This window comes from Stegodyphus dumicola, chromosome 10 (genome assembly GCF_044657685.1).
Source record: "Stegodyphus dumicola isolate Sdum_Otavi_A_Nest chromosome 10, ASM4465768v1".
Taxonomy (NCBI): domain Eukaryota; kingdom Metazoa; phylum Arthropoda; class Arachnida; order Araneae; family Eresidae; genus Stegodyphus; species Stegodyphus dumicola.
In genome coordinates, this window is record NC_140777.1 from 173,874,914 (window position 1) to 173,899,695 (window position 24,782).

The 24,782-nt window shown below is 30.5% G+C and overlaps 1 protein-coding gene across 2 annotated transcripts in view; it reads left to right on the forward strand.

The window, feature by feature from the left end:
* LOC118185745 (poly [ADP-ribose] polymerase 1-like) overlaps nt 1–24,782 on the forward strand; it is an 84,298-nt gene that overhangs the window by 33,469 nt on the left and 26,047 nt on the right. For both annotated transcript variants that reach the window (XM_035355647.2, XM_035355646.2), the window contains exons 7-12: nt 6,448–6,564; nt 10,637–10,719; nt 11,209–11,331; nt 13,956–14,030; nt 19,782–19,927; nt 20,699–20,847. In XM_035355647.2, the coding sequence (XP_035211538.2) occupies nt 6,448–6,564; nt 10,637–10,719; nt 11,209–11,331; nt 13,956–14,030; nt 19,782–19,927; nt 20,699–20,847 (693 nt within the window). The remainder of the gene's footprint in view (nt 1–6,447; nt 6,565–10,636; nt 10,720–11,208; nt 11,332–13,955; nt 14,031–19,781; nt 19,928–20,698; nt 20,848–24,782) is intronic.

Sequence of the window (24,782 nt, forward strand, 5' to 3'; positions counted from 1 at the left end):
TCTCTGCATCTTGTTCTGCTTTTAAGAATTTTAAAAATAAGTGAAGAGAAATGTATTTGTAGTTTTAATCTTTGAATTTTGTCTTTAGTAAGTGCCAGTAATGTCTTAATGTAGTCTGAATATTTATTTACGACATGTAACTAGTGTCTAAAATAAGGATAAGTTTGTATATATATTTATTTAAAAAAATTCTGTATCCATGTACTTATATGTGTATATATATATATATATATACAGTCAAAAGTCGTTAATCCGGACTCGTCGGGACTTCGGCGATTCCGGATTATCGATTTTTCCGGATTATAGATCATCAGTTTAAATCTGGTAAAATGGCATGCAGAAATTATAAAATTAAAAATATGAAACCGTAATTTACGAAATAAAGAACAATTATGATTTAAAGGGTATCAAAATTTACAAAAAAAAAAAAAAAGCTTAATATTTATTTGTTTAATTTATTAAACATTTCTTTCAATGTAAGTTGTTTAAGTTGCTTCGTTTTTTATGTTATAATACATTCTCTTTAATTCTATAAACAGACATAATTTCTTGTTCAGTTAAAAAGTTCCGCTGTTCAAGTGATATAATTGCTGTGTCGAGAGAATACCGACTAATTTGTCAATCGCAATTTTTTCGTTTTCAATAACCTCTATCACTTTCTTCACTATCGGAAGCGAATTATAATGACAAGGCATTTGATTTAAATATCAAAGACGAGATGAAATACTACATTGAGTAAGCAATTATAAGCCAAATAAAATAAAAACATCTGCCCTTAAGATAAGGATAGTGCTGACAGATCAACTTCCAATTCAATGCACACCGCCACAGCGTTAAAGATAAACAAAGTTTAGATAAACAAACGTTAAAGTTTAGATAAACTTTATCCATTTTTTTGCAGCAATTCCACTTTTTGTTTAATGGACTCCGAAAGATACTTTCGCTTTGTATATCCTTTACATATTAGTAAATATATATCGGAAATTCTGTTTGACATAATCGAAAGTTCAAGCTTACTTTTATAAAATTGCTCTAACAGTCTGCAAAAAATAATAATCCGGATCCAATTCGAAGATTAAGGAACAATGCAATCTGCAACATTAACTGAAATAGATAATTAGATAATTTTAGCTTAGCTTATTCCGTCCGTTATACATTAAACGCGCATTCGTAAACGTATTTTGCGCATGCGCACACGCAAATTAGCAGCGGTGAAGGTCTTATGCGCATGCGTCAACGCGGCACATGCGCAGAAAGTTTGTAGCTTTGAGGTCCGGATTATGGGTGTCCGAATTAACGACTTTTGACTGTACTAACAAATAATTAAATGTAAGGAAGGATTATTAAGAACCCTGTGTCTAGGCTGCGATGATTTCATTAAAAATAATTATAATTAAAGAGGAATATTCCTATTAAAATTCTTGTATTTGAAATTAAATTAAGAGAGCTAATAAGGTAAAAGAATTATGATTTGAAGTCTAAATAATTCCAATTTACAAATTTGTAAATTTTTAAGTAATATTGAATTTTTTTAAATTTAAAAAGTTTTAGAAAATTTTTTGCAAGTATTAAATAGTAAAAGTTAAATCGGCATGGAAATAATTCTAATTCTGGAAAATTTGCTTTACTAGCAATGGCCAAGTGGATCTGCATAAAACTGTGACAAAAATTGTTAATGATAAAGTTATATAAAGAAAATAACTTAAAAATGAACAATTGAAAAGATAATGAAATAATACTGACTCTTCAGAGATAATTAGCTTATTTCATACACCTTCCAACCGCTCAGACATTATATTTCTTCCTTGCTATTCATATGCAAATTGAAAGTAGAAATGAAATTTCATTTCATTTCTACTTTCAATTAAATCACTGTAAATATTTAATTCCCCAAAACTGGCTACTCACATGCATGTAAAGAATTCCCCTGAATTAGAATTATTTCCATGCCGATTTAACTTTTACTATTTAATACTTGTAAAAATTTTTCTAAAACTTTTAAAATAAAAAAATAATTTAATATTACCTAAAAATTACGAATTTGTAAATTGGAATTTATTTAGACTTCAAATTGCATTCTTTTACTTCATTATTCTTAATTTAATTTGAAATATAAGAATTTTAATAGGAGTATTCCCGTTTAATTATATTTATATTATATATGTATATAACAAATATTCTGTATTTTATAAAGCTAATTTAAATTAAAAATTTAATTATGAAATTTTAATTGCAAATATAAATATATATATATATTAATGTGCTTTCCAAATAGTGTGTTGAGACATACTGCTAAGTTGCAAAACTCTTGCATGGGGCTTGTTCATGACAATTTTAAGGTTAAATATGCATTTCCCATTTTAAGAAAAGACTGTACACAAAAGGTTATTGTATATTTACCATAATGTTCATGAAGTTATTAATACATTTTATTCTGATCTTCATTGCCAAACTGCCAACAATAATACTATTAATTCTTACTTGCTTATAAATGGAGTATAAAAGACTGTACACAAAAAGTTATTGTATATTTACCATAATGTTCATGAAGTTATTAATACATTTTATTCTGATCTTCATTGCCAAACTGCCAACAATAATACTATTAATTCTTACTTGCTTATAAATGGAGTAATTCCATGTTGTCAACATTTGCAGCAATACTTACTTTATTTGCTATTTCCTCTTGATGATAAATTGAGCATGTTTACTAGTAAAATAAAAAAAAACAACATACACTTTGTAGAGTCTTCTTGTGTGTTTCGGGATTATCAACTGGTAGACCCTACTGAAAGATGATGTAGCAAATTCTCGCTAGGTCTTGAAAGAACAGATGACTTCAGAAAAAGGTTTTTAATAACCTTTTTATCTTGGTGCTGACAATTTAACCACTAATTGTAGCTAAGTAACTTGATCAGAAAATAGGATGTACAATCACAATAAGTTAAAGATTGGCTACGTGATCTGGCTCCTTTATCAAAACCGCTGAATCGGCTGCACACAGCAAAGCCGAGCGTAGAATATCAATATAGTCTATAGAAAGTAGCTAGCACTAACTATTCACTTACAAAGCTATTTCAAACACACAGCATAAATTTGGAACTAACTCTCCTATCACAAACTCTTAACTGCTGCTTAAGTACTCTTTCCAACTAACTTAGATTTGCATGTACATCATTAAATTTACATTCTAGCAGGAAACTGAAATCAGAAGGAAAAGTTTCTTAAACTAAAAATATTTGGTTAGAACAAAATAAGGTCTTTACAATTTCAGTATCATTTGGATTTAATCTCAATATGTATGTCCTATTCACTAATAGAACAATAAAGGATTCACTGTGATTAGTAATGTACCTGTGAGAATCATCGGTTTCTTTGATGAATACAGTGAAATTTAAACAGAAATAAACTTAAGACACAATAACACGCCGAATAAATACTGATTCAGAAGTCAAACAACAAAAATCAGCGTTAATTCACAAAATTTTCACGGTTTTGCAGCTGAAGATGATGGTTCGGTAAAACCATCGAAACTAGTCCTGTGAAAATTTTGTGAATTAACGCTGATTTTTGTTGTTTGACTTCTGAATCAGAAATAAACTTATGCATTTTGAGGATATTTGCATGCATGATTTTTTACTCATAAGACTATATGGCAGAAAAATAAATAAATAAACTATTTGAATCATGAATCACTGATCGTACATTACTTGACAAGCATTACTACAATAACAATTATAACAATAGTAATGATTCATATACCAAATCGACAGTTGGGTACTAATAGTTCGACCTGGGTTTGAAATGAGGAGAAAGAGCTGGCTGCATGATTGGTTTTCGTGGTTTTTCCCATGTGTAATGTGAATATGAATCAATTTCCTGTAGAAAGTCCTCCACAAAGGCATTCTTTCCCTCAGGCAGATGACTATTTTATGCTTTGCTATATCCAAATAACCTTAAAATTCCAAATTGCTCTGCTGCAAATTTACAGCTCTTCAGCTGAGTGTAAATTACTTGGAAGAGATTAGAATCATTGTATCATTGGGTAAAAATGTAGAACACAAATTTTATCTTTGATTGAAAAAAATTGAACATTAGATTAGCATTAATTTTCAAGAAATGCTATATGCATTGCGAAAAACTGGTACAGTACAAAGTCCAAAATCCGGACTCGTCGGGACTTTGGCGATTACGGATTTGGGATTTTTCCAGATACAGTCAAAAGTCATTAATCCGGACTCGTCGGGACTTCGGCGATTCCGGATTATAGATCATCAGTTTAAATCTCGTAAGATGGCATGCAGAAATTCTAAAATTAAAAATATGAAACCGTAATTTATGAAATAAAGAACAATTATGATCTAAAGGGTATCAAAATTTGCAAAAAGAAAAAGCTTAATATTTATTTGTTTACTTAAATAAACATTTCTTTCAATGTAAGTTGTTTAAGTTTTGCTTCGTTTCATGTGATAATACTTTCTCTTTAATTCTATTAAACAGACATAATTTCTTGTTCAGTTACAAAGTTCCGCTGTTCAAGTCCTATAATTGCTGTGTCAAGAACACCGACTAATTTGTCAATCGAAATTTTTTCGTTTTCAATAACCTCTGTTACTTTTCTTTGCTATCGGAAGCGAATTATAATGACGAGGAACTTGTTTTAAATCATATCAAAGACGGAGCATATCGAGATGAAATACTACATTTGGTGAGGAATTATAAGCCAAATAAAATAAAAACATCTGATCTTCAATTATAAGCCAAATAAAATAAAAAATCTGCCCTGAAGATAAGGATAGTGTTGACAGATCAACTTCCAATTCATTACGCACCCGCCGCGCGCGCGGCGTTCCCCCCACCGAGCAGCGTGAAATTGATAAACAGATTTCGGATTTCAAAACATACTTTCGCTTTAGATCCTTTACATATTAACAAATATATATCAGAAATTCTATATGATATAATCGAAAATTTAAGCTTACTTTTATAAAATTGCTGTTACAGTCTGCAAAAAATAATAAGCCGGATCCAATTCGAAAATTAAGGAACAACGCAATCATCAACATTAACTGAAATAGATAATTAGATAATTTTAGCTTATACGTCCATTATACATAAAACGCGCACGCGAAAACGTATTCTGCACTTGCGCACACTCATATGCGCAGTCGTAAAAGGTCTTACGCGCACGCGTAAACGCCTATGCGCATGTGTCAACGCGGCGCATGCGCAGAAAGTTTTTAGTTTTGAGGTCCGGATTATAGATCATTCCGAATTATGGGTGTCCGAATTAACGACTTTTGACTGTATTAGATCATCAGCTTCAATCTAGTAAGATGTCATGTAGAAATTATAAAATTAAAAATATGAAATCGCGATTTATGAAATAATGAAGTATTTATGATGTAAATGTAATCTTTGGGTCTATGAGTATCATAACAAAATCTATTTTTAGCATATGGTAAGAAATTTTTCCTCATCAACATTTTTCGTGCAACTGAAATCTGTAATTATCGCCAAACATAATGTCAACATTAAAGGTTACCACACTCCTTTATTATTTAAATACTAATATAACAAAATTGTTTAGGTATTGTTACACGAATCATTACTCAAGTTGTCATGTTTTGATAAACGGGCGGTAATAACAGGAAAGTATAATAAATAATTATTCACCAGGTGTCAGATCAACGATGTATCTATGTGGAATGTTTTGGTTTAAGATGCATGCCAAGCAAATACGCAGCAACGGAGACAAATTACTGATCGTACAAATTTAGGCTAACATCATTGTTTCTTCAATAACAAGGTATTTTATTTAGTGTTGAAGTGAAATTAAGAATCGGGACTCTCCAGATGTTCTATTATGTGCGGAGGGAAAAATTAAATGCACATGCATAAAGCCTACGAGAAAAATTTTGTTGGTGGTTTTGAGGTCCAGATTTTATATCACTCCGTATAATGGACGTCTGGATTTCAGACTTTGTACTTTACTAATCTTTCTTCTTCAGTGAGCAAAAATATTTTGTAAATATATTAAATGTTAAAAAAAAAAAAAGTACATCTAAATTGATAATCTGTTTTCAGGTTGTTGTTAGAATCTTATATTAGCATGCATATAATTAATAATTTTAATCATCTTTTGAATGAATTCTAAGCTTTCAATATTGTTCATGTTCTGAATACTGGCAGAGCTGGTGCAACCGTTGCAGTCACAAAGGGCAACAGAAATTAGAGGCAGTAATTTTTTTTAATTTAGGGAGGCAATGGTTGGCAGAATTTCAAAACTCTAGAGATTGTACAGGGTGACGAATAATTAGCACTGATCCTGAGTACAATATGCAATGTATATAAGAATGTATGAATGTACATATATGCACATTTATTTATTAATTATTTATATGTATTATTTTAAAAATCAAAAATTCTTATGTGTTTTTTTAATAGGCCCAAAATAAGCTTCTTTATGATATGAGAGATAAGCTTAAAGCTAATTTGTCAAGAAAAGACATGGTAACATTGCTGGAGCATAATAATCATCTTGTTCCAACTGGGGAGAGTAATGTGAGTTCAAAAGTCATAAGTAATTTTTTTAATTTAGAATTGTAGGAACCTTTTATTTATGCCTTTATTTGTAACCTTTTTTATTGTTCAACCTTTTATTTGTTTTTATGTGTTAAGTATTTAAAAGTAATGAATATAGAAAACTACTTTTGTTCAAGTGTGGATATATGTCAATATTTCCTATATTTTTCCTTGCTTGATTTATAAAACACATTAAATAATTTAAATGGGTAAAGGGCAGAATCGCCCACTTATTTGTTTGGCGCTTTTTACAAGAGTAAGAAGAATTGGATTTTTGTCAATTTTCTTTGACTTTTTAAGTGAAAATAAGTCGATGTGTACATAGACAAAGTCAAGGGAGTGTGCAATGCCATTTTTGTGCAATTCTGGGATGTTTTTTTAAGTGAAAATAGGTTGATGTGTACATGGATACAGAGTATGTGTAATTCTTTAAAACGCTCCAAGCAGAAGGTGATTCTGCACTTTTTCCCATTTAAATTTAGCCCACCAGCGGCCGAGCGGTAAAATCGCTGAACACTGGTAGTTCGGTCCGAGGTTCGAATCCCGCGAACGGGCTGGCTGCATGGGCGTTTTCGTGGTTTTCCCCGTGTGTAACGTGTATACGAGCCAGTTTCCCTTAGAAAGTCCTCCACGAAGGCATCCCTCCTCTTAAGCAGATAGCCCTCGAGGCTTTACCATAATCTCACACACACACATTTAAATTTAAATAATGTATACATATTTCTTTAGTTTGGGAAAGAAATAATGGATAATGGTAATCTAGCAATTATGAAAGGAGTTCATGGGATAAAAAGGGTTGAGAACTACTGCTTTAGAAACTGTGATTTGGCCTTTTAAAAAAAAGGCATTTCATTCCACAAGTCTTAATTAGCACTTTAATTTGTAGTATGGATAGACATTATGAAATGTGCATACCTGTTAGAGGAGAGGCACTTCCTATTATGTAGTTATCATTTAGAATGAAAATGGTGAATTAGATTTCTTGTTTGTTTAAGTTTTGTACTTAGTTTGATATCAGCAGCAATGTTTTAGCATCATTCAATTTCTAAACAAAATCGTATAGCTTTATATTAAATGTTTGTATAAAATGTCATCATGTTCTTTTGTCTTGTAGCCTTTAATTTTATTTCAGTACCTATCTTTTATCATTTTTAGTATTGAGCATCAATCTTTATTTAGCCTTTCAATGTTAAAATTTTTCTAGAATAAAATTAATAGTGCAGACTAAATAATTAGTGATCTTTCATGACTGATCTTGAGTCATTAAGTTATATTGATGCTGGAACTTGAAAAAATAATGTTGAATGCCAGACCACAAAAACATGCAGAAAGGAAAAAGAAAATATCTGATATACTCCTCTTTTAAAGGACAACCGGAGATAGAAGAACCCTGTCACCAAACCCTGGCGGTAACAAATTATCATCCATCCTCTTTTAGTTCAGGCATCACTTGTGGAGTCATTAGGTTTTTTTCGTGCTGATGACAGGAAAAATGTGCAATGCCTTCACTGGGACTCGAATCCTGTATCTTTCAAAAACACTTCAAATATGCTTCTAATTACACCATGAAGGCCATGCAGAAAAGAGGTAGAAAATACCTTATAGTATGTTTCTTTCATATGCAAAATCTCTTTCATCATCATATGGTAATTGACAATGAAAATACATTAACGCTTATGGTTCACATGTGTAAGATCCTTAATAAAATGGTGATTCTTGTACCTAATGCTTTCTTCCTTTCAAAAAACAGCATACTGCTTCCAACAGTGGTCTTTGTTTGTAGTTTGATTCATCATTAAAGGGGCACATTTACTTCACAGAAACAAGGGAAATGCAAAGATTAATGATTAAATTGCTAGCTGCTTTTCCTTGAAGAGGGAAAATTTAAAGGTGCCTTGTTCCCAAATTAGGCTACTCAGAGATATGCATAAGGGGATTTATATTTCTGTTACAACAGAAATCTTTCAGTTTTTCCAAATTATAGCTCATAACTTTCTTTTTACTTTATTCTACAAAGTATAGGAGCCATTGTAATCATTAAAAATTTGGGGTTTCAGATTTCAACAAAAATAGCCATTTTGACCGTTCCTGGATACATTATGACTACTGTTTATCATGATATTTGTACATACTGAGAGAATAAAGGGTGCTTTATTCCAAAATAGGCTGTAAAATGGATTCAATTTTTTTCCTGATATATGTACATAGGTATATATCTTGCATAGCTCAATGATTAACTCTAAAACACTGAAATTGTGTATATGGAACTGCCATAACATCTAGCTGTGCACCTTCCTTTTTAATTGCAATTGGAAGCACCAAAAGTTTATATACATAAATATACATGGGACCCATCCCTGTTACTCAGCTTAAAAGTCCTTTCCCAGCCTTTATTTTCACAATCGTTTGTCTTAGACATATACTTTCAGTTACAGAAGCATTTTAAGTAGCTAAAATATTCATGTTTTGGTAATTTCAAATAAATAATAATAATAATAATTTTGTACAAATAACAAAATCTAACTTTTAATGCTGTCTCTCAGTTTCTATATGTCTGGAAAAGGTTTATACACATGAAAAAATAAAATTATAAGAAATTTGACTCCCGTTTGACAAAAATTGATCATGATATTTAATTTCAAAATTTGCAATTTTTATTGTCATTTTCATTTTGCCTTGAGGGATTAAGTTAAAATGATTCGAGAAAATAAGTTTAAATGAAGTGCAGCAAAAACTGTATGTATTTAATATTAATAGGCATAAAAGAAAGTTGTTGTGTCTACATCAGATTTTTATGTTTTAATTCAAGTTTTTAATAATGTTTTTTGATTATCTTACAAAATTATTTTTCTGAAGTGTTTGCAAGAATTGATTCTATATCATCTTTATATCAAAGTTGTGTTATAAAATTCCTTACTATTTTATTTTATAGATATTTTTTAGTCTATTAGCTTATTCTCAGTTTTTTTTTTTTTTTTTTTAATTTCATTAACTGATTTTTCCCCCTTTTGAATTTCATTAACTGATTTTCTTTTCCTTACAAATTTCAAGTAAGGTGGGCATCCATATCTTTTCAGACAGGGAATATTGTATTCATAATAATGGCTGTCCGAGCCAGAGAGGTTAAATAAATTGATTTATATACATATTCCTTTTAATGAAATGCTGTGCTGCTATACATACTTTCATAATTTGATTATCTACTCTAACACTTCTAGAAGTAGCATGCTTAGTATGATTTTAGCTTTTTCATTAAGAGCACTTTAATCAAAAATATTAATTAATTTATTAGAAAATTAATAAACTTAATTTTAATTATAATTAGTTTTATTCATATTTACATTATAATGGAATAAATGTGACTTATATACACCATATTACACTTATTAGTGCAATTAATAGAAAATACTTCTAATGTCTTGTATTGGCATCTAGGTTACAGAATTTCTTTCTAATGTTTCTATATGTAATTTGTCAGTTCTTCAAAAGTAAAATCTAATCATAACAATAAAATTCTGCAACACCATAAGGACTCTAGTCATCTTTGTTTTTTTTTTTTTTTTTTTAATTTATACAAAAGTTAAAAACTTTGTTTTATTAAATAAATGTAGATATGGTTTAATAACTTACAAAATCACATGAATTCAAGTTATTTAACATTTAAGGATTCTACAACAGATGCTTGAGGCATGCATTGTGGATATGGGCATTTGGTGAAAAATATGTTAAAGAAATAATTTCTGCATCATTCAAATAGATTCCATTGTAGATACATAATAATAGTAAATTTGCAATCAAGAAAATGTATCTTTATTAAAAAAGAACAACAACTCCCCCGGTGCCAAAAGGCCTCTCACTTTTGCAATAATATTTATTTCAATTGAATTTCAACCTGAAACGTTGCATTTAATATTGATTTTTACGTTTAAATACTTTTTCTGGTTTCCTAAATAATTCATTTTTAAAATCCTTTACTGAATCTTGTGCTATTATACATATTTTCATTTTTTTTCCATTGAATGCCAAATGTAATCTAAAAAATTTATTTCAGATCTTGGATCAGTTATCAGATTGTTTGATTTTTGGAGCTTTGAAATTATGTCCTGAGTGTAAGAACAGTAGACCCTATTATAAGTAAGTGTTTATTGAAGTTAGTTTTATTTAATAAATTTATTTGTATTTATTCCTAACATGTACATATTTTAAAGAAACTCTTTACTCCTTTCTAAAATATACATACTTAGCATATGAATTTATTTAATAAAAGTACAGTCAGTCATAAGCATCTGTGTATTGTATGCATTTTTCTTGTGTAGTTATTTTTTTATTAAAATAATTTTTTCACTTCTTACTTTTTGTAATTGGATTCAAGGAAAATTTTAATTTGCATTTAGCAATATGGAAAACATTAATTTGCATTTAGCAATTTGGAAAACATTAAATATTTAATTGCAATGTGCAATATTCTTTGCAACATGGAAAACAAACAGAAAATATTGAGTAAAAATGATTTTTATTGTATTATTATTTATTGTAATATGTATTTTAAAATTTAGAATATATAATTTTAAATTATTATTACCTACTTTGTATGCAGCTGTTGACTTATAACTTCATTTTCAGATTTGATGGCTATCATTGTTCTGGGGATGTAACGGAGTGGGCCAAATGCCAGTATGTTACAACATCCCCCGAAAGAGAGGAATTCAAAATACCTGAGACATTAAGAGAGAAATATAAATTTCTGTAAGAAATTTTATGTACTTATATTGTTAAATTATTTATTTTGTTTAGTTATTATACAATATAATTTTTATTATGATTCTGCATACTATGTTTTCACAATTAATTTTATTTTTTTTTTAATTTATTTCATGTGGTAGAAAGTGCAATAGTTGTAGTACATATCTTGATGTAAATTGATATTTTATTTTTATTCATAGTTATTATTTCTGCAATTTTAAATTGGTATGTAATGTATTGTTTTGTCAATAAAAATAGATTTGATGATTTTTCATCAGTACCTGCAAACTGAATTACAGAGTGAACTGGTCTACAGAGGATTACAAGAGAGAATTTCAGCAAATTATTTAATGATTAGCAGTACTGAAAGCCATGTCTGTTAAGAATGGAAAATTAGATGAAATCAAACAAAAGTTGTAAATACTTAACAATTGAGTTTTTTAATTATTGAAATCAGTTGCTGCCAGTTAAAAAACTGAGGTTATCTCTCTCTCTCTCTCTCTCTCTCTCTATATATATATATATATATATATATATATATATATATATATATGTGTGTGTGTGTGTGTATATAATTATAATTAAGGGTGAATACTTGTATTATAATTCTTACATTTCAAAGTAAAATTAAGAAAGCCAATAAAGTAAAAGAATTACAATTTAAAGTGAAAATAAATTCCAATTTACAAATTTGTAATTTTTAAGTAATATCAAATTTTTTAAAACATTTAATATTACTAAAAAATTACTTTATTTTTTAAAATTTTAAATAGTTTTAGGAAAATGTTTTAAAGTATTAAATAGTAAAAGGAAAATCGGCATGGAAAAATTGCTTTACAAGTAATGACTGATAGTAGTGGATATTCAGAAAATTGTGATGCAAAAATTGCTAATTATAGCCATATAAAGAAAGTTACCTGAAAATGAAAATTGAAAAGATAATGAAACAATACTTACTCTTCTGGGTGGAATTAGTGTATTTCATACTTCTTCCAACTTTTCAGACATCATATTTCGTCCTTGCTATGCATATGCAAATCGAAAGTAGATATGAAGTTAAATGTAAATATTTAATTCTCCAAATTTAGCAAACTCATATGTATATCAAGAATTCCCCTACCTGATGTGAATTAATTTAAAATTATTTGGAATGAAAAACTTTATTTAAATGCTAAATAAAACCATTAGAACAAAATGTAAGTACTAGTGGCAATTCATCATGAGGTCTATAAAGTATATGGTGCAGATATTTTGGATGATGGCTTATAAGTTGATTAGGCTGATTAAAGAAGGTTTACGAGACCTTGTTCTATGAAGTACATTCAGAGCAGCCATCTAATGTTATTGGCAATCTTATGTACAAAGACACCATGATTTGTGAATATAGAAAATTCCCCGTATCTACATTATCAATGAATTTCTCACAAATTTCATGATCAGTTTGTTTTACAAAATTGTGTCAGTTAACTTGGGCTAAGGGAAGAAGTTGTTTTGAGGATGCTTATCAGGAACAGCCAAGAAGAGAATATTTTTAAGATAATACTGTGAGGAAGGTCATTAAGCCATATTTCAAAGGTTCCTAACCAAGAGGGAATTTGATAGTTTTAGGTGGGGGAATGTGATCAGCAGTTAATGAATATGAAAAAAAGGAGGGGAGACCTTTATTTAAGGTCTGGTAGTAACCAATATTTTCTATACTTTTTTGTTGTTTAATTTATAAAATATGTTAGAAAATAATCTAAATAAATGTGTATGTGTATTTTTCAAGTTTTGAAATGGAGGAGGGGAATGATCTGGCTGTGATGAAAGGGGTGTATAAGTCAAAAACATTGAGAACCACTGCCATATAGTCCCAGGGGATGAGACATAAATGTCTCATATGATCCTAGAATCCCAACAGCAGTTATACATTACTGTGATGACACACATCATCTCTAGCAAGAGTGAAATTCAAATGGACATTCTCTGCTCACAGATACAGTAATTATGTTCTGGGACAGATGCACTGTTTTACAGAGGGACTTCATTGCTGCAAAAGACAAAAATAAATGCTGAATGTGTCTCGCTCAAAACATGGCAAATATCTATGTTTGGTGCAGTTTGAAGTGTAAAATTTCTATAATTGGCACACTGAATACTGAACAATGAAACCTAACTCAGTAAAGAGCAAACTTTGATAAAAATTACCAAAACCATCTTCATTTCACTGTTGACATTTAAGAGACACTATTGATTTCCGGTTTTGTACTGTATACAGATTGAATTAATATTTTGTATACTCATGAGGTGCATTTAGCTTTAATAATGTATGAAAAGACATTTTTTATTCTTTCGTGTACCTATAGAACTTGGCAATTTTTAATATACTGATTTTAAATCTTTATTGTTTATTTTGAAGCCTAAATTCTTTTGTTGTTGAAGAAGTTCTATTCTGTATAACTGTTACAAAAGTAATTTAGTGCACTTAAATATTATTTTACAATCATTTCATGTTAAAATACTTAGACTTTATCAGATTTTTTTTTTTTTTTTTTTCCCTGTGAAAATACTTGATTGTGCTGTAGTTCGTTTGTGTTTAATGAAACTATATGAACTGTGTAATTAGTATATATAATTTTATTTTACAGGCAGGATTATAAATATGAAAAACGAGAAAGACTCTTTCCTTCACATATTGAACGATCATCTGAGAGAAGTAACAAGTAGTGTATTAAAAGTTTTAGCTTCAGTTTGGTGTTGGTTTTTTACTGTACACTAAATTAAAATTATGTCTACAGTTAATTTTTCCCTTGAATTCTGAAGGGTGAATAAGGTATCAGTTATGAAATGGCAGCCATTCAAGAATAATTGAATGACTCCCAATGATGTTTGTTTAAAAGGCTGAGAAAGGACCTGTTATAAAGCACAAATTCTAATTGCTTGAGCAGACTAATGTTTCTTAATAAATTAAACTGAATTAAGTTTATAAATTTTTATTTAAATTTCATTTTAATATAATATTTTTAAGTGCATTTTTTCTAGGAAATTTATGTAAAATTTTTATTTTATTCATAATCTGAATTTTATTAAGTTTCTATTTGATGTGAAATATTAATTGTTTCATAAAAAAGCTTTGATATATTTGCATAAAATTTGTTAAAATTTTTTTTTAAATATGAAATGTGTAATTTTGTATGTTATTATTTTTTGCATATTTCGGTATTTGCTTCTAAGGTGATAAGAGAACGTTTTTATGTTTGAAAGGTGATCAAACATATATAGAGAGCTACTATTTTGAAAGATGTGTATCTTATGTTTTGAGAAAATCAGTGTATTAAATTCTAGATCTATCACATTTGAATTTTCCTGAAATAAAATGTCATCTCAATTTTAAATCGTGATAAATACATTTTTTAAAATTAAAGCAAAAATTTTAAACAAAATTCATAAACTTTTTTTATTAAACAATTGTAATTTTGTTCAGTAACAAATTGCTTTCTTCTCTAATAATCACAAAAGCAGAATTTTATCAATTTGGATACACTGACTGAACTTTCTGCAGCAATTATGTGAATATATTTTTATAGTTTCTCTCCATTTCTTAGAAAATTTGGTGGATTTTTTTTTTCTAAAATTGGTTATTATATGTCAAAAATGTATTTATTGCAATTACTATATTCTCTAATTTTTAGAATTATTGATTGTAGTCTGATCTGAACTTTGGCAAAATACTCATTGTGCTGCTCATAGGATAAACATGAAGTATTTCATACATGGTAGTGTTGTTAAGAAACATTTTGAAAAGTCTTATCACATTGAAAGAAGCAAGGCACTGGGGGTATCTCTTCTTAGAAATGCTGTTTCTTAGCGTCAATTTGAAAGGTTGACTCCAATGTGCAATTTCTTATGATGTGATTTAAAATATTGCCCTTAGCACGGTTTTGTAAGTAGCTTAGCTGATCAAGTTGGAGAATGACTAGAAGCCCTTTTGCTCACCAGTGTGAGCAGTAAAAGAGTTACACCTGTTATTCTAGCTTGAGCTATTGGCTGCAAATGCTAAATTAGTTACTTGAGCAAAATTCTTAGAAATGTTCTGTTTGATGAGGTATTACAGGAATTTGTTTTCTAATATAATATGGCAGTGGTCTCAAACTCAAATTGTACATGGGCACAATTTGAAAGTAGCTGACAAGCCACAATTTAACAAAAATAAATAAATGAATAAATAAAAATAAAATTTAAAAAATTAATGTTATTGTTAACCAAAAAAAAAAAAAAAAAAAAACTTGTTACCTAAATAAAATAAAATATACTAGATAGTTGTAACAATGGACTGGTGCAAAAAATGGTGCAAAGAAAAAATTTAAATTTTGACTTATTTTTTGCTTAAAATGCAAAGTTTAGTAACTGCAAGAAATTTTGATTAGTCACACTTTGTAATTCAAATGTATTGACAGCTAAATATTAAATTTTTCACATTTACATTTATTCAAATAATTATCTTCAACACCAACTTAAGATACTTAGCACCAGTCTGGTTCTTTACATAGACTTATTAATTTTCAATTCTGGAGAAAAAATGTTCACATGTAAATTTATTTCCAAACAAAGCGATTATTGTTATTGTAAAAATCCATAATTGAAGATATTATTTATTGTTTGACAAGTACTAATAAAAGGTAATCAAATTTGTGTCTTCAAATCTTTGAATGAGATTTGTATTACAATGTAAATTAATTATCTCAATTTCTAGATTTTTCAAAGCATTCCTTATGTTCATTTTTACTTCCTTGTACGAAGTAAAAAAAAAGTATTGTATTCGCGAAAAGTTTCAGGCAGCATATTTCAACGAAAATATCCATTTTGACCGCTATCGAATGCAATTTAACGATGTTTTTGCGTCATATCTGTACGTAAGGACAGAATAAAATACTCTTTTCCTTCAAAAAAATTATAAAACTGCTTTAAAATTAATTCTGAAGAGAATTTTTTGTGGCGTCTGTACGTGCGTACGTACGTATCTCGCATAACTCAAAAACGAGTAGCCTCAGAATGTTGAAATTTTGTATATAGGACTGCTATAACATGTATATGTGCACCTCGTATTTTGGTTGCAATCGGCAGCACCAAACGTTTATAAATATATTTATATATATATATATATCCACTCTATTACCCGGCTCAGTGATCTCAATTTCTTTACTCTTATATGTTTGTAAATTGTACATTTTTTGCTTTAAAACTGATTGAATTATGTTGTTTTTATCTTCCGGTTAAGGATTTTATGCCTTTAGTAAATCTGTGTGCAATATTTTTAGAATTATCAGTAATTTTAAAGTTGTTTAATTGCCGCTAAGCCTGTTTTTAATGGCGGCCATTGATGTTTACATTTGAAACAGAAGACTAGTGGATTTGTTGCCAATCTAGAGAAACTTAGCTTTGCAACAAGAAAGATAACGCATTCGTTTATTATTGCCAATTAAATCATGCTTAATTCTTTCTGGAATTTTTTCGAGGAAATAAGCGTTTGAGATTTACTTCGTAATTTTTAATATAGATATTTTGAGTTTTTATGTATTTTTGCCTTTTCGCGAAGTGAGAACTGAATTAATTAAATGAGAAATACTCAATTGTCTGTGAAAAACTGTTTCTGTTTTGTGTTTTGTTTGCTTAATTTCTTTTATACATAGTTCTAGCTTTATTATAGTATTTGAATAGAACATGTGGCAACGATTAGATAATTCTTTAAATGATATACATTTTGTGCATTATAAGTTATAATATGAATGAAATAGAATACTGTTCAGTAAACCTAGCGCCACAGTGTTGCTATGGTAAACAAAGTGAATTTTAAAGAATGCATTTATTCTGTTGTGGTTTATGCGCTGTCGGCGAAGTAGGTTTAATTCAATCTAATAAGTTTAAATAAAATGCAAGAAAAAATGCGTATAATTTAATATTCCGTACAAGGAAATCGTGGTGTACACATCAGATTTTTAGTAATAATGTTAAATTGGATTTGAAACCCTTAAATCTTGAATTTTTCTAGTCATAATAATGCTAATTGATTTACAGAAAATGTATTCGCAGGCTTATAAAATTGCTTTGGGGGCTGCATGCGATCTGTGGGCCACCACTTTGAGACCACTGTGTTATAGGTTTAAAATTGCTTTAATAAGTTGCATGAATTAACACTTTTGTTAAGAAGATGTGAATTGTGATTTCAGTTCATGTAATTGTACACTGTTTGAAAAACATTACTGAATTTCATTGGTATGAATTAATTTGGTAAATGTGAAGATACATTTTCTATAAATACAAAAAAAATTAATTTAAATCTATTAGAACTTTACATATTATGAATAGTTAGTTTATTAACGCTGTTAAAGATTTCTCATATTCAGGCCCTTCTTTTGTCAAAGCTACCCGAGAAATTTTTCTCCCTTCATCTTTTAGAAAAGCTGCAGTAAAGTGTGTTGACTGAAAGATTAAATTTAACTGTCTGTAAATTGCAAGTAAATTAATTTTTTTTTAAGTAATCCTCATTTGAATTGCATTTTTTCATAATTTAAAAAAGTTTTCACAATTTTTTTACTATTTTCAATCATCAATGGGAGTAAATCTGATGATGTATGATGATGTAATGTTCACTCTGTCACTTTTTATGGTCAGAATTATTGAAATTGTTTAATCTACATCATTGGTATTGATTTTTAGACTTCTAATCAAATGCTGCATAATTTATTAGTACAAGACCCATATATACGTAGCGTATTCGGAAACTAAGTACCGTTTCATTCTAGCGCCGTCGCAGCGCTGTGGTAGGTGTCCAGCGCATGCGCACTAATCTTTCTTGTTCACTGACTTTCAATTGTCGCCATTTTGGTTGCTCTATGTTGTGTTTTCAGTTTGCTGTGCACATTCAAAATGTTTAAGACAATTAGTTCTCCCGCTGACTGTGAGATTCATGCCGTGATTAAATTTTTGAACGCGAGGAATGTTAAACCGGCCAAAATTTATCGTCAAGTGACAGAAGTTTACGGTGAATACGCGATTAGTGATGGGATGGTGAGAAAGTGGGTAAGGAATATTTAATGCAGGTCGAACAAATGTCCACGCCGAGACTCGGAGTGGTCGGCCTTCTGTTGTCACCGATGATTTGGTAAAGAAAGTTGATGAAGCAATTCATGAGAACAGACGCTTCACAATGGCAACTCTTTCAGAGGCATTTCCACAAATTTCACATACTGTTTTGTTCAAAATTGTGTCTGACTGCTTGAATTATCGCAAACTGTGTTTCCGATTGTTTCCAGAAATGCTCACTGATGTTCACAAAACAAACCGACTTGGTAGTGCCTGACATTTCTCACGCGGTACAATGATGAGGGAGAAAACTTTTTAAACTAAATTGTGACAGGTGATGAAACTTGGGTGTGTCATTTCATACCAGAATCGAAACAACAATCGATGGAGTGGAGACACACTCATTCTCCGAAAAAACAAAAGTTCAAAGTGATAATGTCATCACAAAAAATCATGAGCACTGTCTTCTGGGATAGGAAAGGCATTTTGCTTACTGAATTTCTTCCCAGAGGTGAAACCATTAATGCGGCACGATATTGTGAGACTTTAACAAAACTAAGGTGTGCCATTCAAAACAAACGAAGAGGAATCCTCAGTAAAGGAATTGTGTTGCTCCATGACAATGCTCGTCCTCATACTGCTGGTGTCACTCAATCGTTAATTCGACAGTTTCATTGGGAGCAGTTCGATCACCTGCCGTACAGCCCAGACTTGGCGCCGTCCGACTATCACTTCTTCCTGCACATGAAGCGCGAGCTTGGTGGCAAGCGCTTTGGATCTGACGATAACACGAAAATTGCTGTGGAGTCGTGGTTATCGAAACTGGCGCGAAGTTTCATTGACCATGGTATACAAAAACTGGTCACCCGCTATGACAAGTGTTTGATCATTGGCGGAAACTATGTTGAAAAATAGTTTTAGACATGTATTTTCATGTAAAAATAAAATTGGATTCGAAAAAATTGTTTTACTATTTTTTTTTTTTCCCCCAAAACAGTACTTAGTTTTCGAATACGCCTCGTATAATAGGAAGGGTCATGCATATTTTTCACTAAACTATTTAAATTCTGAAGTTTTATTACAATTATAATTTTATTATTATATTATTCTATTTATTTAATAGGTTAATATTATTTATATTTTATTATTTTTCACTAAACTGAAGTTTGTTATTATTTATTTATTTTAAGTGTAATTATGGAATATTTATTTATGCTATATTTGAATTATTTTAGAAATAAAATTCATTTTGAACTCAAGGGTTAAGAATATCAAATGATTTTTATTTCTGTAATCCAATGTTTAACTTTTTGTTATATGTAGTATATTAACATTTACAAGATATTTTTAAGATCAAGAAGGGTGCATGTTATTTATTTGTTTTTTTAAAGAGGTCTGCCACTAGAAAAATTCAGGATAGCTGTACGGGGCCAGTTTCGGGTTCCCAAAGAATTTATCTCAAAACAAGTGAAAGAATTAGGTGGAATTATTTGTGAAAACTTTGATAATTCTGTTTCACTTTGTATAAGCACTACAGGTAAGCATGAAAATTTAGAATCATTATGCTTACTAAATAATGTCATATATAACATAAATTTGTTTAAATATATATATATATAACATAAATTAATATGTCATATATATATATAACATAAATTAATTTTTAAGATAAAAACTTTGTTTTTATCTTATGTATCTATGTAAATACAAAACCTGACTGGTATCATGTTATGTCATACGCCAAATTTTGACAGATTATTGACATGTAAAGTGTTCTCTGATCAAAATAATGTATACTGTCTTTCTTGCAAGATAGAGATTTTTTATTCTTTATTGTAAATATATCCAAATTTTATGAAGTGATGAGGATGAGTTCAGGAAAAATACATCATCTTTAAGGTAGCCTCTATGTTCCAGATTACTTATTTATTAATTTTTTTAATTTGGGAATTCGGGTGCTATGTTTTTCTACTGTAGTGTTATAGTGACGTTTAATGTAATTTATAGTGAAATTTTAATAAATAACCAATTTATTTTAATAAAGTATGTTAATTACCTTGTTATTATTATTATTATTATTATTATTATTGTTGTTAACATAAACTTTTAAACTAAACCTTTTAACATAAACCTTTAAACCTGTTTGAAAAGTGCAAAATCCTTTATTTGTCAAATAGTGTTATTATATATAAATCAGTAATAATACATGTCTATATTAAAATATAGCAATTTGTTTTAATTCCTTTTTTGTAATGAAATTTCTTTGTATGATTTTCTAACATGAAAATTTTTTTCTTTATAATATTAGAGGAAGTTGCTAAAGGTAGTAACATGATAGCAAAAGCTCGCACAGCGAATATACATGTTGTCTCATATGATTTCTTGGAAGCTGTAAAGAAAGGAACATCACCTGCCCAAGCTATTAAAGAAAATCTGATATCATCTTGGGGCGATGATGTAAGCTTTGTAGCTTTGTTTGTTTTAATTTCATACCTATTTCACAATTTATTATACTTTCTTTTTTTCTAATGATTGAAAAATACTTTGTAAATCTGAATTTCTTTGTTAAAACTTTATTGTTTCCTTTATCTGATAAGTACCTTTTTTGTTTGTTTGTTTAATTTATTTAATGTATTCAAGTAGGCCAAAGCCTTTTCAGTCTCAGGAAAAGACATTAAACGCTTTCCCCACAATTTTTTTTTTTTTTTTTGGAAAAAATTGCAAAAAATCATCACATTTTTTTAATTTTATTATTAAATACAAGGAAACGAAACAAAACAAAATATATAGGTTTTAAGTTGAATTTTTAATTTTTTTACAGGTGTAAAAGCATTTAGTTTTAATATTAGTTTACTATCCGGAGTTATCTCGGGCAAATGGAAAAAAGTTAAATATTAGTCTTTGTATGATAGTTTTTGAAACCAGGGACAACACAAAGTGGTACCTGACGTTGTATACACTGGTATCTGGTCTCGTTTCTTACTGGCTTACCTATAGAATCAATTTTACAGGAGCTCAGAGTACACTGTCTTGCTGAATTTGATTTTTGTTTCAGTAGCAGAATTAACATCTGGAAAATGGTCACCTCTTCATAATTACTATCTGAAAAACCATCGCTTTCGCTATCGTGTATCATCACCAGTATTTTACTTTTTTTTTCAATGTGACTATCCTTCTTTATACATTACTAACCCACAATACAATAGGGAAAACACGTGACTAACCCCACCAAAAGAACTATGAAACCAACAAAACTTGGCAAACTGCCAATCAAACCTGAATATTTCTTTTCATTTCCTCGAGGCCAAGTAAAATTGCGACAAAACAAATCGTACTGACAAATTCTGCTTCACCCGAGTTTTCTCGGGATAATAATTAACTGCAATATATACGAACCCCAGATAACTCGGGATAATCAGGCAAGCAGTTAATATGTGTCTTAAAGTAAATTGTTCTGTTTCATGGCCTATTAGATGCACAGTGATTTATCAGGTTAGACTTTACGAAAAATACTTGGATCAAAAGGATCTATTATCATTTTATATCAAGGTAAAACTGCTTACCTTGTTCCAATGGGTTCGGCCAGGGCCACTGGTTGTTGTCTCTGTGAATACCTGCAAAATCTTGAAGGAGATAATCCATAAATGATAAACTTTCTTAACACAAACATATTTAATGAAGACGCCAACGGTTACAGGATATTTACATAATGAAAAGGTTTAAATGTTCGCACGTCGCAGCGTGCGACTTCTCAGTTCCAAGTTCTCGTGATCTCTAAGCGAGAGTTCAGAGTTCGAGATGACGTCACTCAGCCATCGGATCTCAGCAAGAGTTGAGTTGCAACATCCTCCTGCCCGGAAGGACAATTGCTGTAATTGTCCTTATTACATTCCAGCTCCACCGGATATAGTAATTGCACTGGTCTTTTAATCGTATGTCCATTGGGCAAGCGGACAGCACAGGCTCTCACCTTGCCATCTCTCCCAGGAAAGACTTCCATTATGATGCCCATCTTCCACATCAGCCATGGAATTTTATCTTCATGCACTAATACAATAGTTCCTTTCTTCAAACAAGTTCCTGTTTTCACCAGTTTGGAATGATGAGCAGATTTTAAATTCATCAAATAATCCTGCCTCCATTTTCGCCAGATTCTTTCTACCAGTATCTGTTGATGTCTAAATGGACGTGTAAGACTCTTTAGAAGTTAATTTAGAGCTTCCTTGTGGCAATGATAGTAATCGTCTTCCTATTAAGAAGTGACCAGGGATCATAGATTCTGGCTCTCCTAGATCCAAGTATGTAAATGTTAAAAGGTCTGGAGTTTAATATAGCTTCCACTTCTGTTACGACTGTCTCTAATTCCCTGAAAGTTAAGGATGATTTTCCTAAGATTCTCTGCAGAAGAGCTTTCAGAGACTGAACCATATGCTCCCAAAAGCCTCCCCACCATGAAGCCCTCTCAACTATAAAATTCCATTTGATTCCTTGCTTGGAGAACTCGTCTTGAACTTTATTGCTTTTCATCACCTCGTTCAATAGCTCTAATTCTTTTTTCGCTCTTTTAAAGGTTTTGGTGTTATCGGTATACACTATTCGGCACAAACCTCTTCTTGCTATGAACCGTCTAAATGCAAGCAAAAATTTTTCTGTGGAAAGATCAGCCGTAAGTTCTAAATGCACGGCTCTAGTTACAGCGCAGGTAAAAAGTAAAACGTATGTCTTAGATAATTCTCTTCAACTTTTGACGCACAGTGAACCCGCGTAATCTATCCCGGAGTTTCCAAACGGAAAGGCTTCTCAGCATCTGTCTGGTGGGAGAGGTGCCATATCTTGCATGACAGGTTTAGTTCGAAATATTTTGCAGACATTGCAATTGTACAGAACACTTTTAATTTTTCAATGAGCCTTCAGCAACCAAAATTTATCTCGTATCTGATTTAAAGTATCTGCTATTCCTCCGTGCCCTACCACCTGATAACTGTGAAGAATAATTAGATCAGTCAAATGATCTTTGTCGGGCAACACGATTGGATGTGCTTGTTTGTAATCCAAATTTGAATTTTTCTAATCGTCCACCAACACGAAGTACACTACTTTCGTCTACAAATGGACTGAGGGACTTCAGTTTTGATTTTGAACCTATTTCCTCGTTTTTCTTCAATGCCCATATTTCATTTATGAAATTTCGCTCCTGAATACGTTTGATCCAATAAGTTTCTGCCATTTCCAATTCGGTAACCTGCAAACATCCTGATAATTTCGAGGTATTTTTAACATTGCTGATGAATCTTAAGCACCATGCAGTAATTCAGTAAATTTGGTGTAAGTTGCTGTAATTTTGGGTTTTAAATAAATCTTCAGAAGGTTCGGTAACACATGCATTTACGAAAACTTCCTTCGATGTTTTTCTTAGTTCCTTGTTGGAATCGTCAATATTCTTTGTGGAACATAAATTCGATTTTGGCCAGTGTTCCATTTCTTCCTTTAACCACGTGGGCCCTTCCCACCATATGCTATTCTGCTTCAGATGTTTGACATTTTCACCTCTAGTTAGCAAATCAGCTGGATTATGTTCACCAGGAGTATATCTCCACTTCAAGACATCTGAATTCTTCTGTATTTCCTTCACTCTGTTCTGAACGAATGGCTTCCACCTTTTCACATCGCTTCGAATCCAGTGTAACGTTATACTAGAATCAGTCCACATATATACAATTAAATCAATGTCCTGAAGTTTCTTTTGGATATATGTTGACAAGCGCAAGCTTATCAAAGCACCCATCAATTCCAATCTGGGAAGCGACAATTTTTTTCAAAGGTGCTACTCGTGATTTTGATGTAATGAAACTTGTATGAATGACTCCATTTTTCGAATAATGGAAATACAGAACAGCCCCATAGGCCTTCTGACTCGCATCTGTGAAACAGTGTAACTGTAAACCATCCTTTATATCCCTTTTCCCAGCACCTGCAAACTGATGTCTTGGTATTTCCAAACTAGAAATATGAGCTAATTCATCACACCAGCTTTGCCAATTCTTTCTGAGATTTTCTGGTATTTGTGTCCCATGCTATCTTTTGTTCCCATAATTCTTGCAATAAAATCCTAGCTCGAATAGTGTATGGATTTTAAAACCCCAGTGGATCAAAGAAACATCCTACAAATCTCAAGATTTCCCTTTTAGTAGGTATGTTATCTATCCTTTTGGCATCTTTTACAAAATCTTGAATTTCTATCAAAAATGTATCATTTGACTTATTCCATATGTATCCCAATACTTTAGAACAAGTCGAATCGTGTGAAAAATCTTCTTCATTCCATACCCTTTGAAAATTCGTTTCATTCGTTTTCCACTTCCGCATGTTAAATCCACCCTCTTTCAGTATGC